The sequence below is a fragment of the Dreissena polymorpha genome, chromosome 2 (assembly GCF_020536995.1).
Source record: "Dreissena polymorpha isolate Duluth1 chromosome 2, UMN_Dpol_1.0, whole genome shotgun sequence".
NCBI classification, from domain to species: domain Eukaryota; kingdom Metazoa; phylum Mollusca; class Bivalvia; order Myida; family Dreissenidae; genus Dreissena; species Dreissena polymorpha.
Window position 1 is genome coordinate 69,286,004 of NC_068356.1, and position 20,107 is coordinate 69,306,110.

Consider the following 20,107-nt stretch of genomic DNA (forward strand, 5'->3'; position numbering starts at 1 on the left):
AGGTCAAGGTCACGGTGACCCGAAATAGTAAAATGGTTTCCGGATGATAACTCAAGAACGCATATGCCTAGGATCATGAAACTTCATGGGTAGATTGATCATGACTTGCAGATGACCCCTATTGATTTTGAGGTCACTAGGTCAAAGGTCAAGGTCACGGTGACCCGAAATAGTAAAATGGTTTCCGGATGATAACTCAAGAACGCATATGCCTAGGATCATGAAACTTCATGGGTAGATTGATCATGACTCGCAGATGACCCCTAATGATTTAGAGGTCACTAGGTCAAAGGTCAAGGTCAGGGTGACCCGCAATAGTAAAATGATTTTCGGATGATAATTCAAGAACGCATATGCCTAGGATCATGAAACTTTATAGGTAGATTGATCATGACTCGCAGATGATCCCTATTGATTTTCAGATCACTAGGTCAAAGGTCAAGGTCACGTTGACCCGAAATAGTAAAATGATTTTCGGATGATAACTCAAGAACGCATATGCCTAGGATCATGAAACTTCATAGGTAGATTGATCATGACTCGCAGATGACCCCTATTGATTTTGAGGTCACAAGGTCAAAGGTCAAGGTCACGGTGACCCGAAATAGTAAAATGATTTTCGGATGATAACTCAAGAACACTTTTGCCTAGGATCATGACACTTCATAGGTACATTGATCGTGACTTGCAGATGACCCCTATTGATTTTTAGGTCACTAGGTCAAAGGTCAAGGTCACAGTGACAAAAGTCGTATTCACACAATGGCTGCCAGTACAACGGACAGCCCATATGGGGGGCATGCATGTTTTACAAACAGCCCTTGTTAAACAATTAAATAAATCGTCTTGTCCGCTGTATTTTTGTTCGGACTGCATATTCTTCTTGCTTGATATCTCGGTATGCCTGTAAATATAAAATAAAAACAAATGTAAACAATAGTGGCATGCAGCCTATGTATTCTATAAGACTATTTGTAAGGGTAAACTGGTATTTGACAATAATAATTCTTCTTTAAGCTGATTCGCAAGCGATCGTACCTGAAAATAAAATAAAATAAAATTTACATTTTGGTTTTACGACAAAACTAATACAGATACGTATCAGATACGTATGTAGTTATGAAAATGTCATCTAAGAATTGGATTGCATAAATTACGATACAAATATATAGCAGCGCCGCATATAAAATGAAAACATTGGGGAAATTTTACAAATTAATCGTGATACAATTAAGTTAGACATTTCTCGAGTTACAAACTCTATATCACGCGCCGGATATATCGTGCTCGCGATCTTTGGACCCCACCAACCGCAATATATCGGCGTTGCAGCGTAGCAAAGTTTTGCAATAACTTTTGAAATATTGAACATAGCAACTTGATATTTGGCATGCATGTGTATCTCATGGAGCTGCACATTTTGAGTGGTGAAAGGTCAAGGTCATCCATTAAGGTCAAAGGTAAAAAAAAGCGGCGCATTAGGGGGCATTGTCTTTCTGACAAACACATCTTTTGTCTTGAAAATGTTATACATGATGGACATAGATGTTTCCATACAAAATATACAAACAAAATGTGAAAAAATGTCAGTTACTGCAGTTAAGTTTTCACCTCTCAATTTGTTTTTATATTATCTCTGCTGAGTTCAAAAAAGATTTCAGTCCATTTAACATGTTCCCCAGGGATGGGAAAGTTTTTTAATATGACTATAGTGAACCTTATAGACTCTCTCAAAGTCTCAATTTTTCCAAGTCACCATTTGCTTCTTTTTGTGATATCTTGACGGACTTTGACAATAGCAAAACATGGCCAACACAGGTCATTTTCATTATATGTGCGTAGTGAAGCTTTATGAATGTGTTACCTGACTCAAGAAGTCACATTATTTTCCCAACCGTCATGAGCTTGGCAAGAACCTCACTTTGTTCTAATGATAATCTTGCCCTTGTTTCAAAAATGGATCTGTTTTGTTGAAAAAATGCCTAAGAAGGTTCAAGGCAGTTTTATAATGTTAGCTAAACCTTGTGAATAATCCATACATTGCATTTTGTGCCAAGTCATAATTAAACTAGATCAGAACATGTTTTCATATAATATCAAAGCAGTCTGTTAACAAAATTATACAGAAAAATTATGTAAAAATTGTCATAACAGTTCAATTTCTTTGGAGCTCAGGTGAGCTGCATATGGCCTTTGGCCCTCTTGTTTGCAATGTCAGATCAGCTGATTCATAGCTACAATAACATGATGACAAAAGTAAGTACCTACAAAAGAAAGCACAGTTTTCATTGATAAGATGCTTGAGTGAAGTTTTATGAATGCAATTAGATTTCCAAGAATTTGTTAATGAAGGATGCTATTAAAAAATTTGGTTGTTATTACCTGGTTATCTCACATGACTTTCATAGTAACCCTAATTGATGAGAATAATGATCCATAAAAATAGGCAAAAGATAAATCTGCCCAAGTTGATATAGGGCCCGGGTCTGATGGTTTGAAGTTGCTGAGATAAGAAACACAAAAACAAGACCTCCAAGTTGAGAAAGTCTATGGGATCTTACTGGGTGTGGATGAAATTTGACTTTTTTGCACACTGATATTAGAATGGTGTTGCTGCTTGTATAAACTGTCAATATGGCATATTTCTTGGAATAAATGTGATCATTTTTAGATGTCCTTTTGGCAAATGTATCATTGATTTACCTGCTTATTGATGGACTAATGTTTCATGGATTTATCATGCTTCATGTATATATCATATACAGACATCATTAACTATGTATGGATAGTTTAATATTACAAAAGCTTGTCTAACTAAAAACAAACTCTCCAGTTCAGAAGAAGATGGCATATCTAAACCACACACTGATATCATGCACTTTACTGCAGACTTTATCACAAACTGCTTGTCCAAACTCAAAATATAGTATATGGGATCCAAAGCAATGTCATGTATATACCAGATACTGCTGTCACAAACTTATACTGTACCAGATACTAATATAATAATTGAAATCTTAATTTAACATGATGTACTTAAAGGGGCCTTTTCACAGATTTTGGCATGTTTTGAAGTTTGTCATTAAATGCTTTATATTGATAAATGTAAACATTGGATATAAAAAGCTCCAGTACAAAATCAAGAATAAAATTAAAAATAGAAAAAAATGGTAACCCTCAGCAGGGCTCGAACCACTGAACCCTGGAGGCCTGGAGTAAAAAGTCTACCACTTAGACCAATCGACCATCCTTCCACATACAATGTCAGATGTCAGAGGCAATCCTCGTAGTTTCACAAAATATAATGACAACAACAGAACTGTCCACATTATTAATTTGTTTCGCGTTGAAACGCTTTATAATTGTCGGGTTTTTAAATTGTCAAAAGATGCATATTAAAGCTATTTTAGAGCATGGTAAATGTTCAGTATAACTGTTTCCTAACAATTATCATAACTAAAACGAAAATGTGTGAATCTGAAACAACTTTTTTCAATTCTGTCAATTTACCCAAACGTGAAAAGGCCCCTTTAATACTGATGATATTAATATTTGTACCCACATGTAGCAGATGCTGACAAATGTTCCATTCTCTTACAGTGTCCGCCCAGCTGCACGCCCCAGTGACTGTGAACCCCAACAGTGGCCAGTTCCAGTACGACTACTCACAGGGCAACTCCTATGGGGCCTCATACGGTGAGGATGACCTGAAAGACAGCGATTGGCTGGACAGACAGGATCGCAAAAATGGGTAAGCTGAATTTTTATTGGTTGATACAAATTTGTATACAATCCAAAAGACAGCAATTGACAGGCCATAAAACAGCAAAGCTGGACAGGCAAGATCGTAAAAATGGCTGAGCTGAATTTCTATTGGTTTATATGAATTGTTTTTACCATCCAGAAGAAAATGATGAGATAAACTTGCAAGATCACAATAATGAGAACGCTGCATTTCTTGATAATATTTTGTTTACATGTTTGAGAATTTTGTTATATGAAGATAAACATAATCAGTGTTGTTTTTATGCCCATAAAGGTGGGTATATAGTGATCGCACTGTCCTTCTGTCTGTCCGTCTGTCTTTCTGTCACACTTTTTTGTATTAAGGTTTTGAAAAATGCTCATAACTTTTATGTCGCTCCAGATGTAACCTTCATATTTGGCATTTCTTGCTAGTGAAATAACTTAATGAGTACTGTAGAAAGTTATAACTATGCCATGAACTAGTTCATTGCAAGCATTGAGATTTAGTCAAATGGTCATGATAATAAATGAAGTAAACTGTAAACTGACATGGCGGACATTCATTGGTTTTCATACAAAGCAGATGTTGCAGCTGCAGATGAAAAACAGACAAGAATGTGATATATTTTGACATTTACTTATGTGTGGTATTAAATAACCGCTCCTACTCAAGTTTTATTTCCAAGAAAGTATTTAGTAACATTTATCATTAAGGAAACTCTATATTTTTTTCTCGATTAATGTGTTTTTTTTAACCATAATTATTTATTTTTTTTCTGTCATAATCATCAGCTTCAAGTTCAAAGGACGCTGGAAAAATTGCGTAATATAGGCTCCCACCCCCTAGGCTTAATATAGGCTCCCACCCCCTAGGCTTGATATAGGCTCCCACCCCCTAGGCTTGACAGGGCAATTACTAAAGAATGATCGTTTTTCAGTTTCATTTTCACACTTGCAGTTAACTTATATTTACTTACATTTCACTGCAATTACTTAGTTGGTGCAAAAAATTTTTTGTAATTTGGAAACGGACATTTAAGATGGCAGTTATAATAGCTGGCGGCTACACATCTTGCCATTGTAGGTGTGATTATATAACTAATTTAAGCTGCTGGGTTATTTATGTGCACTGAGGTATTTATTTGTCACTTTGAAATATTCTTGTTTGTCTGAAATGGTTGGAAATTCCTAAGATTTTGTTTCACATGAGAAGGTAATAACTCATGAAATTACACACAATATTCCATATGATAGAACAAACATTAGATGTCTGATGAAAGTTGTACCCAGTAAGGTGATATAATTTCTATATAAATGTACTTGTAAAAATATCAATAAGTGTGCAATTACTTGTCATTCTGCTTTAGATTGTATTTAAGAAATAATCTTTGTATAAGTCATGGTTTGTTGTAGAATATCCAACAGTCAGAAGTTTAGATGCAAAAAGGTTAATTCTTGAGTGTCAAGCATAAGTGATTTGATTAAATGCAACATTTGTTAGCTTACATTTAAGCTCCAACCATAATGGTCTGCAATTACTATCCTGTTAACAAAATTGTACTCCTCATTTTTTTTATTAACCATGTACATTCCTATGCATGAACTAGCTTATATGGATAGCACATCGAAAACCAGGCAAATGGATACCTACATTTAATGGAAATACTTTTTGTTGTGGGCTATTACAAAGGTACAACAACAACTACTGTTTATTGTGAACTATGTATCATTTTTCGAATAATTCAGTAACACCAACAAAGAACACATCTTGCAGTATTTCAAGACTTAACAAGATAGATAAAAACGGATCTAAAGAGTGATTATATCACAAGTCACCACTTGATTCATAGGAACGAATATGCAGTTATAATTACCGTCTTTATCCTAATAAACGCGACCGGGCGCGATGCAAATCACAAAGGTTTATTTCACCCCCCTTTAGGTATAATATGAGCCATATAAAATGTAACCCCTGTGCTTCGGCCCAGCAGCCGCATATTGAACAACCTGAGTAGATCCGTACTTTAAACGCACGGTGTCAAAACAAAATCGTAACATGAATTTGACATTTAAAACTGAAAACACCGATACAATAATAAAATCGCCTGCATGTTGGAGTTTTATCCTAACATCGATATGTTCCAAATATATATGTTATTATTATTATTATTAAAGTTTTATTTCTAAAAGGTTCTTGCCAATAACCTTGTTGATAAAAAAAAAATCTGTCAATAAAATGCACTTACTTTATCCCTTAGCAGCCGAGAAATGGGGGCGCTATTATTTTGATCACTCCTTAATTTTATTATACGATAGGGGCGCGTTTATTAGGGTGGGAGCGTTTATTAGGATAAAGACAGTATGTGAATTAAACTTATGTAAATCAATTAAGGCGGCCTGTAATAATAAGACATTTTACATGAAAATAGGGTTCTGAAATTTACATATAATTATTATTATACAATTATAACCTTAATAAGATTCATAGTTGTATAAGGGTTTTCTTATTCCTGACAGTGTGGCATCCCCCTTGATGATAATAGAGGGATAATGTGAATAGTATAAATGTGTATCCGGGGATGCCATCATTGGGTAAGCAGGCAATAGATAACCAATAGTTAAAAATTGTAATTATTTTGTAATTTCTCTTTGCTATGAATCAAATATATATGATAATTTCAATGGAATAAATGTCATCTATATGGTGCACAGTGAGTTGGTTTGAGATATTACCAATTACGTTTAAATTAATTATAATGACATGACCACGCCCAAAACTGGCTAATACTGGTAAGTTTTTGGAAACAAATCAGGATAGCAACAAAGTCAATAATAAATCAGATAAAAATTATTAACTCCCCCCCCCCCCCCCCCCCAACAATGAAGTTCAAGGTCATATATACTGTATTCACCCTGTACCTATCCATCCATCTGTCATCTGTTCATTTATTTCTACACACAAACTTTCCTAATAAAGTTTTTCTACGCTTCCCAACTTGTTTTGTATTGTTTCAAGTCATATGAGCATGATTCTCGAAATCTGCGCTTAATGTGTCTAAAGTACCAAAGTATCATCCCAGATTACCCTGTGCAGTCAGCACAGGCTAATCCTGTATGTCACCATTCACTTTTATGAAAATCTAGTGTAGGTGGAAAGTGTTGTCACCGATTTGTCTGCTGAGCTGCACAAGGTAATTCCAAACAATACTTTACGGACATGCATTAACCCTTTGCATGCTGGGAAATTTGTCTTCTGCTAAAATGTCGTCTGCTGAATTTCTAAAATCAGCATTTTCTTAGATTTTTTTCAAAGAATACTATCAGAATAGCAAACAGTTTGGATCCTGATGAGACGTTACGTTCTGTGGCGTCTCATCTGGATCCAAACTGTTTGCAAAGGCATTCAAAATTCGGTTCCCGCACTGAAAGGGTTAAGGCATTTTTTCCTGAGCGCCGCTGCATTGCCTCATACTTAACCCAGCATAAGATGATCATTACTGCTAATGTTACCTGTTACAACATAGTTATGGTGTACTGAGGTTTTTGTTAATACAATAACAATCTTTTAAGTTGTGTATGCTTAATTAATAACGCTCATGATTCAAAGTCAGACAGCCATACTGTCACAAACTAGATGAACTGGAAAAGTTTGTGTCATCAACTGTGTCAGAATGTATTCAGGATGTTAATCCCATCTTGACTGCATTTAAAAGCTTTTCTTAAGTGCTCCTAATCTATTAATTCATTAAAAGGCCAATACAGAGTGTTGGTCCATTATTTTCAGGCATTTTTCCATAGCCCTCTTAACCCCTCATTGACAAGTATTACAATCATTTGCAAATGACATGTGCTTTTACAATAATGGAAATTCTGTTTGGGCAATTTCCCTGCTTAAATCTTCCATTACAGCACAATGAAATACTCTGGTGAGGCCATTGGATGATGTACCGATAATGTCATCGATTAGATATTTGGAGCAATTCGGCTGCCATTGTGCGTGATTCATGGAGTAACCGTAACCAGTGACACGTTGTTCGCACTGCAATGGTGGCTTCTAGCAATGGTCACCATTTTATTTCTCAGAAAAAAATTCCAGCTTTTGTGAAAATGGAAATTAAGAAAAAATGAGTATTTGTTGACTGTCCTTAAGGATGAAATACTGCACATGGCGTTTATAAAGTAAATAATAATTTGATACAAGCTCTCAAAAATGTCTTTAAATGAAAGTATCAAAGACAAATTCATATGCAGATGGGCATCGGTGTTTTCTTTTAATTCCAGTTTTGTAAACAAAACCACTGGTGGTCTCCAATCTCAGAGCAAAGTTCCTGAAAACGCAAACAATTTTTGCATTTATTTTCTTTCAATTCCAGACTGTAATTGCGTCCAAAAATTGTCTTCTTCAGAAAAGAATAGAAAAGAATTAATGCCATGTAAATTCAATTTTCCAGATCTTACAACTACAGCGTTATGTGACTCATAGTTGTCGCTGTGTCTCAGTGTGATACTTGCTCTGTGCGAGGTACTCATGTCACATGTTGGTTGCAAATTTCCCCGATTTACATAACGTAATTGCTGGGAAAATGGTTACTGAAGTGTAAGGCATTGGATCCATGATGAGTCTACAGTCTATCTGTTAGATAATCAGGGAATAATATTACCATTACAGAAACAGCTAATTTGGTAAATAAACAATAGACCAGAATATTAATAAAATGCCATTCAAAAAGAACATACGCGTATTTGTTTTGAGACTTTATTCCTGAGTTGCAGCTTAGTTGCTTCTTCTTAACCAGTTTTTGTAAATTTTAAAACTAAGAAAATAATAAGAATACTATGTCTCATATTTTTATGAGTGTGTAAAAGTAGCAATTAAAAAAAATAAACAAAAGGATAATAAACTACAAGAAAGAAATAATTACTTCATTATTAAAATTTACTTACAACAAAATGTCTCTATGGTGCATATTTACAAGGATAATCTTGTTCACACTGAAGTAAAATAATTTCATTTTTATGACAGACGTTTACTTCCAGTGATGAACTATCATCCAGGGACGCTTAATTACATTTGTTCACAACTCTTGCAGTGGTCTCCCCCTACGTATTAAGTTGATGAAAATGGAGGCGCAGTAATGACTCACTATCAAATGGTTTCTGTCAGCGTAATGGCCGAAATGTTGACTAGATAATAAGACTATTCCCAAATGAAGCATTTGGAATTGTCATTGTTGTAATTACATTTTGGACTATCGTGACAGTATGGGGGAAGGGAGGCAGTGGAAATTGGTGGTTTTCTATGGTGAAATATTACAGTAATAGATACAGTACGTCTGTTAGATATTCATTTTAGTTGTGGCAGTAGTTATTAAATCATTTACTCATTCACCACAGAAAATGCTTATAATTTAACAGTGCGATAAAATATATTTTGTTTTAAGACTTACATGACTTTGTCATCTATTCAAAATTTCATTTCATAAAATACATATATTTCTTCACACAAAATGTACCACACATATCTGTAACGTGTACTTTCAGTTTCAAAACTTTACAATATCAATCATTAATAAATTAAATAATCAATCGAGTGCAACCATATATTTTGACAACAAATGAAACAGAACAGTAACTCGTTTAAAGTAACATTTTTGAATACTCGGGATAAATCTTCACATGACATTAGCAAGTGCAAAGGAATCCAATCTGCAAACAAGAGTTTGCCTAATGAACAACCGTATTTCTTTGATTGTAAGACGGATTGACTTTAAGACGAGACCCCAACTTTAGGTCCCAGATCGGCTGTATTTTGCGTGGCCTCACTAATAAGACAAGGCAATTTTTAAGGAAGAAATTCGGTAAAATTTCAATAGTCAAAATACCCTAATGGTTTACACAATGCGTGTTTTACGGCCCACCCCTAGGTGGCAATATGTCACTATCAATTGATAATTTCAGAGGTTTTTGCAGTTTATGGCTTTGTTTTTTCCTACCACATTTATCGGACCGCACAGTGTACTTCACCGCGATAAAATCATGTCAAGTTACGTAAGAGACTGATGACAGTCAGCGGGTGTTATCCTAATGGAAATTGCGCTTTTAATGCATAATATTATCAAAACATTTTTTTTGACACTTAAGCGTTGTAAAAAATTAATATTTAATTCATAACAAATATACCACAAGTATAAATGTTCCGTTAAATTCCCAAATGAGAATAATAATTTGTAATCCGAAACACACTTCAGATTTTTTAATGTTTACACAACGTTTACAAATGCTTCCAATATAGTCATCATGTATATTTCCCGACAAAAGAGCGCGAAAATTATGCGGCAATGTACAAGGTCAAGGTATATATACGCGTGGAAAGCATGCGTGTATTGATTTTTTATACAAACTGTGTAGCACAGAGAACATTGAATTCTGATGATTTCGGTTAAATGTTTCTTTGGTATTTTTAACACAATTATATCGCGAACAATTTGATATTTCTTCTAAATTAATTCAAATCAAACACGCTGTATCTTTATCGTTACGGTCTTTTAGCAATTATTGAAACAGTAATTCTACTGTTAATTGTGGGATAATTGTTATTAAGTGGACGAAACCACACCTTCATCCAATTAAAAAATATACCGTGTGAAGTTAAAAAATAACGATTGGTTAAGGGCGTATCAAGCGATTGAGTAATAATTTTTGATTGGTCAGAAGTAGTTTGCAGCAGAACCATTGTGCATATCAATATAAAATCCTATAACTGGATTCTTATTGTAACGGTCTGTTGGGCATTATAAAAACACGCATAGCACGTCTACTGACCTATTGTGTAAACTGCTGTCTGCGGACAAAAGTGATTAACATGTGTGGTTGCAACTCTGCCGATTTGGTCCATAATTACCGGTAATACATTGTTTGAATGTTATTAGTTTAATCAATGCATTCTTATGAATATAATGGAAAAAATAATAAATGAACTTTTAATTTGTATTTGATAATAAACTCGCGAGTATTCCAAACAGACATATCATTTATAATATATAATAACATAAGGATATAAGCGGCAAATCATGTATCTAAACGAAAATAGTTTCTTTTCGTCATCAGAAATACGGTTAATTCACATCACAAATATTAGTAACAAGAAATATCTTTAAAATAGATATACGGCGTTGATTGTGGTCGATGTTTATGAACGATCAAAAGTTATCTCTATGAGATAAAAAGTAGCGGATGCCTTTTTTCTGCGCAGTTCTTAGCTCCATCACAAGCAAATCAATTACAGGGTGTTGCGCCAGATTTCGTGGCTTATTTTGCTTTATGTGATATTATTACTCAGATATCTATATTTACAGAATAGAAAAACACAAGAAACATGAAAATAAACGAGTGCATATAGGTCAGCCGGCAATACTCGAATCTTATTTAATTGCATAATTATATTATAGCGAATTATTGTGCTCATGCTTAATAAACTGGTCTAAATGGATAAATATTTCTAATTAATTTTATCAAAATTGGTCCTTATCATGCAAATGTTGAAACCATATTAAAAATCGATGATTGACATACCACAATAATATCGCCGAATATCTTTATTTAGTATCTTTCTGATCAAAACAGACTTCAAGTGCACAAAGTTTACTAGACGGCGTTTATATAAAGATTTCTGCAACTGACCGCAAACTGACCTTGATACCTTGCGGATTGGAATGCAATGCATTACAGTCACTACGTTATTGTCAGTAAGACCGGTGTAACACAATGATCGCAACCCCTTCTGCGAACTCCGGTGATGAACTGTATATAAACTCTGACTTTCACAAATGGCCGCGAATTGACCCGAAACATCGCGGGTTGAAATGCAATGCAAGTAAGTACTAAATATGACAACATAGCCTTTAGTATAAACGCTTTTGCGCTGGTAATTCTCTGAAAATAAAAGGTGAACGCACAAACTGTATTTATGTCGAAAATTGATTGTAAAATGTTCTATCTATTGAGCCTTTTCATTAGAGATAAAATTGTTTCATGCAGTAAAACAGTGTTACAAAGACGCGGATATGTTTCCAATGTTCTGGTGTTAAACTCAAATCAGCCAATGGAATAAATGAAGTGTATTCATTCGTACCTAGCCGCGGGAAATTTTATTTGAGTATTATTGGACACTAACAAAGGTCAAGTCAGGGTAAAAAGCTGGCTTAATACAGCTTACGCCGAAAAAAATCTAAGTTTTTCTTACACGTCTTACAATCGAAGAAATATGGTAGGACTAAAGGCTGCAGGCAATGTAATATCATTTATCTGCAAAGTGATGATTTTTGCCTCCATCACAAAATAGAGTTCCTCTCAATTTTGTGTTAGTGATTGGCCATCATATTTGTGGTGACCATGGCATGATTTCATGATTATTTTACTGCGCTCTGAGTATCTAATAATTTTTTTGAAAATGTGATTGACTTTAATTGACCATGGATAGTCATATTAAGGCTAGGTTAAACATCATTTCCGTATCAAGTTTGGAGAATATAGAACTGTTATGGCAATCTAAAAAGTTAATGATTACTAAATGTACTGCAAGTTCTAATGCAATAAAAAAACCTGCTTTCCCCGCGGAACCAATAGGAAATAATTATGAATATAATGCAAATGTCAACAATTCTGTGCTTATAAGGTCTTTACTATTAAAACCAGCATTCAAAAATAGGTGGCAGATTCAATTGCCTGCCAATTTCGCTGGTGGAACCGCTGCTATTTACTAGTTCTCAATTGGCACTAATACCTACAATTTTCATTCACAAGTAAGTCAGGCCAGGGTAGGGAGAGTGTTGAGTGGCATTAATATGCTGTGGCCTGGCTGTCTTAGTGTATTGGTATTTCAGAAGTGGCCACTTGACCACTGATGACCAGTCGCTGACCTCAGCTGGACTGCGGCCTTAAATGACCTCAAACCTCAGGCCATGGGATGTTAAATGTTGTAGACAAATTGGCCATTAGGTATAATTGATACTCAGTTGGGCTTTTTGAATTGCTTGTACAATAAAATAATTGAATTGTCAAGTTGTGTGGGCAAATTGTGACATTTAAGAAAAAGAACTTACAGTTCTCACTGGTGAAGTGTTTACTTATAGAATGGGTTGTAACGCAGTAAAATTTTAGTGAGCAAAGAAAGACTTAAAAACAAGCCCCCATGTTTAAATTCTTAAATTTGTTTGGTGGTTGTAAACTTAACAGATGTAAATCTTGGTGATATTATTGCAACTATATTTACATTTCTCAGTTTAAAAAGTAATGTGAATGGTAAATTTTATTTGTTAGGGATTCAGAATTTATTCCAGGTTTCATCACCCTAATTATATTATAAAAAAACTAACATTTAGTGAAATGTTATTAAAATGTTTTCCAAAGTATCTTTTGGTTCCTTTGCGAGTCTTAATAATATAAAAATCAAGAAATAGGGCAGTTTTCATGGCGCAGAAAGAGGGTCAAGGCTGCTGACTTTTTAATGACCAAGGCTACCTTCAATATAGAATCTCACGCCTATGATGTTCTCCAATTTGTTCAGATATACTCGGGAGACATAAATTATTGACACATAATCAGGAAAACAATCGAAATGACCTAAATAATCTGCTACCAAGCTTTATTGCGGCGAAATCTGAGGCTGGAATCAGTTCTTGAAAGCTCAGAAGAAAGTTATTGTTTGATAAATTGTTGTGCTCCTGTCACTGTTATGCTATTCATCGATCTGAGTCCTGCTATTGGAAAACAGGGCTTAATGCATGTGGGTAAAGTGTTGTCCCACTGATTTTCCTGTTATGAAGTCTGTACAGGCTTATCCGGGACAGTACTTTTCCCTTTCATGGTATTTTTTGTTTAAAATATGTCTCCTCTAAGCAAATATTCAGTTTATCCATTCATACTCTCCGTTAAAAAAAAGCTAATAATTTATATTCGAATCATAACTTGTTATTTACTTAAAAATCTGCCAAATGAACAAAAATAATTTGTTATTGAAAAAAAAAAAAAATCTGATGATTGTTCGTAGACGCCTGACAATATGCTTTTAAATCATATGGGAAAAAATGACATGCTCTCTATTCAATATTCATTATCATTATTGAACTTTTCTTTCCAGGTATTCACAAGGGTCGTAATCAGCAATTTATCTGGCTTTATGTACGGAAAAAATCAGTTGGTTTTCATTTGTGAGGATATCATAAAAACGAAATAATTAGTGCAAGAAGACTTAAGAAATTTCCTTTTCCAGGAATATTACAATGTCAGACAGGTTTCTCTTATTGATAACTCAGAAATTGACTGGTTCCAGTATTTAGTCGCAATAATAGACTGTGCCATCATTGACAGTGACTTTGTGGTTATGTATGGTTATGTATGATTGCGTGCACATTGTTACAAAGTCAGATAGGTCTCACCAAGTTCAACAGTTACTGTAACAAATGATTTTAATTAATTGATTTTATCATTACTGTGATGCATTTGTGTGTTTGACTCTCATGCATCTCCAACAATCGATTTAATTTGATTGTATATTATCTTCCTAACTGATATAACTGTAATTCAGATTGTTTGACTGCATTTTTAACAATCAATTTCAATTGCTTGTATAAGTATTTTCATGACTGTTATGTACTTCTGACTTGTTGGCTATCAGCTGCATAGTAATGTTTTTTTGAAGTCATCCAAAAACAAACAATAAGTCACATGAAAGAAAAAAAAAAGCACAAAACAACACAACATGTTTTGGCAACTGTCATTCGTACTAACAATATTGGCTATGCTTACATACTTATACCAGCCTAATGCAAAATGTTACGAATTGTAAACAAAGCCAAAGTTGCTGCATTAGTTTGTATAAGTTATGTTGGTTATGCCATCCAGTGTTGATATGCCAGGGATAGCTGAGTGCCAATACCTGTCAACAAACACAAATTAGATTATTGTTTTAGTTGTGTTCTCCTTGTTATATAGCCATCATTATTGTAAGGTACTCAGTGGAATCACTTAAATTCGCAGGGAAAAAAATTTCGTGCCATTTTAATTGTGGACTTATAGGTCTTAAATTATAATATTTTTTAAATGTTTCAGAATATGCAGCAGATCGATTTATGTAACACCATGGCATGTTGCCTGTTTGGAAACATTAAAGTAAACATGGTGATTTTGATCGCAATCGTAACATTTTTACTGACTTACTTAAATATGTGTTTAGAAGAAATTAAAAATAATTTGCTGATTAAATTTGATTCAAGAAGAAAGCCATCTGAAGTTTTGGACCTTGCTTTGCTATTAAGGAATTTTCCAAAGTTCACCTATTTTGTTTTGTCAGGCAGAATTAGCTGCCTCTAATTCCTGGACAATCTGACAAGTGTTTGGTGTCATGAAACTTTTATCACAAGCTGCAAAAACCTGATGTACCCACATTTGTAGGAACACAAAGGGTCCTGTATTTATTATGTAAATATTTGGGGAGGCCGAGCCAAGATTTTAAGGTTTTTACATGTCAAATTATTTGGCATGCCTATTGTTTTCTTCTCAGAATCTGCCAATGCTCAGACACTGGCACAGGTGATTCATTTCAAGATGTAAGACCCAAAATTTGTTGAATATTTGGTGGCAAAATTATGTTCTTCAGAGTTTGATTACCATAAACAAAGCCTTTTGTTTTGTTCTGATCTGTATTGTAAACTGTTAGACTTCGGATTGCCCTTATATAGTCTTAGTGAAAAAACTACATGTAATTTAGGTTTTGATGATACGAATTTAGGTCAGGAAGTCAAAGTGATAAGCTGAAAGGTCTGTATAAAGGAAAATTATGTTCCCAATTCCAAGAGTTTTTATGTATGTTGACTCGTATGAAACAGGCGATATGATAAATGCAACAATCATAGAATATTTGTCAAGAAAATAATGTAACATTGCATTATAAATCACATAGCTCTAAATGCACTGAAAAAAATGGAAATTACCAAATGTGTTAAGTCAAACTTTCTATTTCAGATACAAAATAACAGTTATTTTTATATAATGGCAAACAAATATACGAGCCACTGCTGGAAAACTGGACTAAATGTGTACAGTTTTGTGAAGTCAGCACAGGCAAATCATTGGGGCTACACTTCGAACTCTGGGAAAACTGGGTTTAATGCATGTGCATGTCTTGCCATATTAACTGTGCAGTTCAGTCATTCTAATCAGGAATGATACTTTCTGTGTGGACTGGATTTCTATTTGAGAAAATACTAAATCTTTTAACCCTTTCAGTGCGGGAACCGAATTTTGAAGGCCATTGCAAACAGTTTGGATCCAGATGAGACGCCACAAAACGTGGCGTCTCATCAGGATCCAAACTGTTTGCTACATGTATTCTGATAGTATACTTTGAAAAAAAATCGAAGAAAATGCTAATTTAAGAAATTCAGCAGACGACATTTTAGCAGACGACAAATTTCCCAGCATGCAAAGGGTTAAACAAAACTATCCATGAAAGCGGAAATTGTTGTCCCATATAAGCCTGTGCAGACACTTGACACACATGCATTAAGCCCTGTTTACCCAGAACGCTGGTCATATAATTGTGTCTATGATAATTGATTACCATTTTAAGCAGTAAATGCCAAGCTTAAGTTATCATTACTAAAAATTTCAATGACATTAAATCTAGTTTCGGAATTTAAAAGAAAATAAAGTCAAATGTATTTGCATTAAATTCAAATTTGTAACATTTTTGCCTCATCAGATTTAAATTTTCCATCTCTTCCCAGAAGATTTATTGGCAGATTTTCGTAGTTTAATTTCACAAAAAGGTAATTCAAACAACTGATTAAAGTGCATTATTGAACCCTGATGGTTTCCAGTTACAATAAAATGGAAATGAATAAAAATTCTTTGCACACCTTCTGTTCTATGAAGTGATTGTTTGGCAAAGGGATATGTAATTATGGACCATTTTTATAACCCAGGCAATTAACCTTGTGTCAGTTGAAAAGAAACGGGTTAAATATAATGCTAATCATATGAAAATCAGTTGTCTGTGAAGGAAGTGACAAAGAGAGCACCACTAATCAGTGTGACATCTTATTTTGGGACAGCTGGTCAATAAAATAAAATCAGGGGTCAGTTGTGGTTTGTTAAGAACCACATCTTATGTCTTATTTCTTGCAATAACCTACTTTAACCCATTTATGCCTAGTGTCTACATAAAAGACCTTGGCAAACAGCGTAGACCCAGATAAGACGCTGCATAATGCGGTGTATCATCAGGGTCTGCGCTGTTTGCTTAAAGGAATTTCTGTAAGAAATATTCAAAATATAGAAATAAATAAACTAGACATCCCTAATTTTGGAAATAAATTGATCCAATTTAGAAGGATGCCGGGGAGAGTCCACTAGTAGGCATAAATGGGTTAACAACCACTCACTCACTCCTTTTATTTGTAACCTTCTGTAAAAAAAATTATTACTACATGTATCATCATCAAAAACAATACTTAAATTCATACAAGTTTTGTCAACAAACTGCAATATAATGTACCCCAGATAACACAAAGCCTTCAGACAAGGTCATTGTCCCAACTCAACCTTGCACTGTCCTATTCAGGCGGGAATCACTACATAAGACTGGCATGTAATAATATTTACCTAGTGTTAGCTTACATACGCCACTGTTTACCAAACACACAGAAGACCCATGTATGTATGAAAGCCCACCAGGGGTAGGATTCATTTTTCTCTGAGTTTTTCTTTTAAAATGTATGAGTTTGAGTTTACTTGGTATTTCATTCAAATTAAGCAATCAACTGGTAATATGACTGCGCCATTGCATGCTAATCTTGGTCAATATTTTGGATTAAGCCCAGTTTTCCCAACACAAGGCTCAATAATAACCATTCAGATAAATCCAAAACATCAAATCGCTAAATGAAAGGTCAATGTCTTTGTCATCTGGTTCAAAACGTTAATCGGGGAATAGGCCGTTTCATCACAATAAATGATTTGATGTGATTCTTGAAGCTGGTTTGATCGGAAGTACAGTACTCATTGTCAGTCAGTTGGATAAAATCAAGTTCACAATGAGTTTAATTGATAAAATTTATGTATCAGCATAAGATTAACCCTACAAATGATATCCGTATATACACAATTATAGCACTTGTATAAATAAATATAATGTCTAGGGTTGGATTTCCAAGATGCTTAATGCTGATGCCGATCACCTTATCGCTGGCTTCCTTATCATTAATTCCTTTGACATTTCACAACAAAGAACAATGGAACTTGTTTATGCTGATGGAAAGATTTCATGCCTATTTAGTCTCTAAAATTTGGATTTTTTACTCTTTATCGTGTGATATATTTCTTTACTGATAAACATTATATCAATTACATGTATACGCGATTGTTTGGAACTATTTGGCATTTCCAGCCATTTTTTAGATGTCAAATTTCATCCTGCAGTAGTAAATCAAGCATAAACAAACTATATGGCACCTGTTTCTCTGTGGGCCTAACAGTCTTGTCATTCCTTCAAAAAAGTTTGGTCTACTTAATTAGCCAATTTGCGGGGTTTGCTTCTTAATAAATTTCAGCCAATGTAATATATCTGGCGATATAGTAAGACGTGTGTATGATGTTTTTCATAAGCTTTACTGCGATTGTCAGCTCGAATATCGTGAAATTTGTGTGAATTTTACATGCAGATGTCAGGGGAAGGAATTAATGTCTTCTTTCTGGACAGAACTCATGCTTTTTCATTTGATTGGAAGATTGTAGTCAGCCACGTGTGATTCCTAGTTTCACAGCTTGTTCATTTAAATTAAAGATTTGAAGGGGAGGTGCAATTGCAATCTTCTGTTCTTGGGAGGCTGCAGGCGCTACATTATTCATGGCCTTTGGATAACGTGTGGTCTTACCAACAATAATTGATGATTGCTTTTGCTACAAGTGTTGGTACATTATGTAGATTTTAGTATCTCATCTAATATCGTGTTTAACAATTGCCAAATATGATTTCATTTCACAAATATTATTTGTAGTTAATTTAATGTGTAAATGACTGTTTGTATTCTTTAAAAGTAAAAAACTTTGTACAAAGACGTCCATGTGCTAACTGTTAATTAATTGCATGTGATCCTACACCGGTGAACCACCAATAAATGTTATTCAAAAGGACGGCAAACGTCTGTAAGAGTCTGTTAGAGTCTTAAATGGCGCAGTATGTTTGTCAAGTTAAATTCAAGTCTAATTATTCAGCTGCAAAGAAGGAATCCATGAATGTCTCAGGGGAAGAAATTGCGTATGCTTCGTATTACTTCAAGATGGTTAAATACAGTAATTGACTTTGGAATGCAAGGTTTCTCATATTGCAAATGATTTTTGTCAACTCGTCCCAATAAATTATTGTCTGTCAATGAATAAATCTTATCAAGTAATTAAAAAATGTTTAGTCCTTGAATACCAAATTATGAAGTCAGCATGTCAATGCTTTCGCCACCCATTTTTGTTACCAGTTTAAATCTTATCTTCTAAAGATCTAAATCATGTCACAAAGAACTTACAGTATTTAAGAAGTTTATGAAAGTTATACAAGTTTCTCATAATGTTCTTATTAATATTTTGGGGGGAGGAACAATAAGTCTTCTAGTAAAAAAATAGTGCTAAGTGAAATTTTCTGTTTGTTATTTTTAAAGCAGTAAAAACTAAGATGTAGTATTCTCTATTAAACATTTTGTTACTAGTTTAATATATGATTCCTGTCATTTATGTATACAGCTACACAAAATAGCCTTAGATTTAACATAAGCTGTAATATTGTAATTAGTCTAAGTTTTTGGACACTTAAAAAAAAAAGAAGAAAAGAATCGTGTCCGAAAATTTAGATATGAGAAATATTAAAAAATTACAGGTGTTTTAAAATTAAGAGACAAAAATTAAGGTGTTCGAAAATTATAATTATATTGAAATAAATGCAATTAATGAATGTACAATCATTTTCTTGTGATTAACTATTCTTTTTCTGCTTAAAAAACAAAACAACTTCAAAGCTTTGCTAACTGACTTGCCTAAAATGATATAGAACAAAAAAGTAAAAACATTCTGCTTCCTAAATAGGATGACACTGTTTTAAATGCTGTTGGGTGAAGCCCATGTAATAGTCAATTGCCCTCAGGCATGCATATGCCAGGTTTTATGACCTTAATCCGGTTGTAAAAATCCATGATCAAAGTAATGCAAGATGAGTGAAAACAGGGTCGAAATATGTTAAATAGCGCTTCAAAATTTACTGTCCGAAAATTACGAGACATTAAATATGCATGAAAACCTGTATGTCCGAAAAATT

At 34.1% G+C, this 20,107-nt stretch overlaps 1 protein-coding gene across 1 annotated transcript in view; it reads left to right on the forward strand.

Moving 5' to 3' along the window:
• LOC127867483 (inactive tyrosine-protein kinase transmembrane receptor ROR1-like) overlaps positions 1-20,107 on the forward strand; it is a 255,390-nt gene that overhangs the window by 131,367 nt on the left and 103,916 nt on the right. Inside the window, exon 4 of the mRNA XM_052408650.1 lies at positions 3,601-3,751. Coding sequence (XP_052264610.1) covers positions 3,601-3,751 — 151 coding nt within the window. The remainder of the gene's footprint in view (positions 1-3,600; positions 3,752-20,107) is intronic.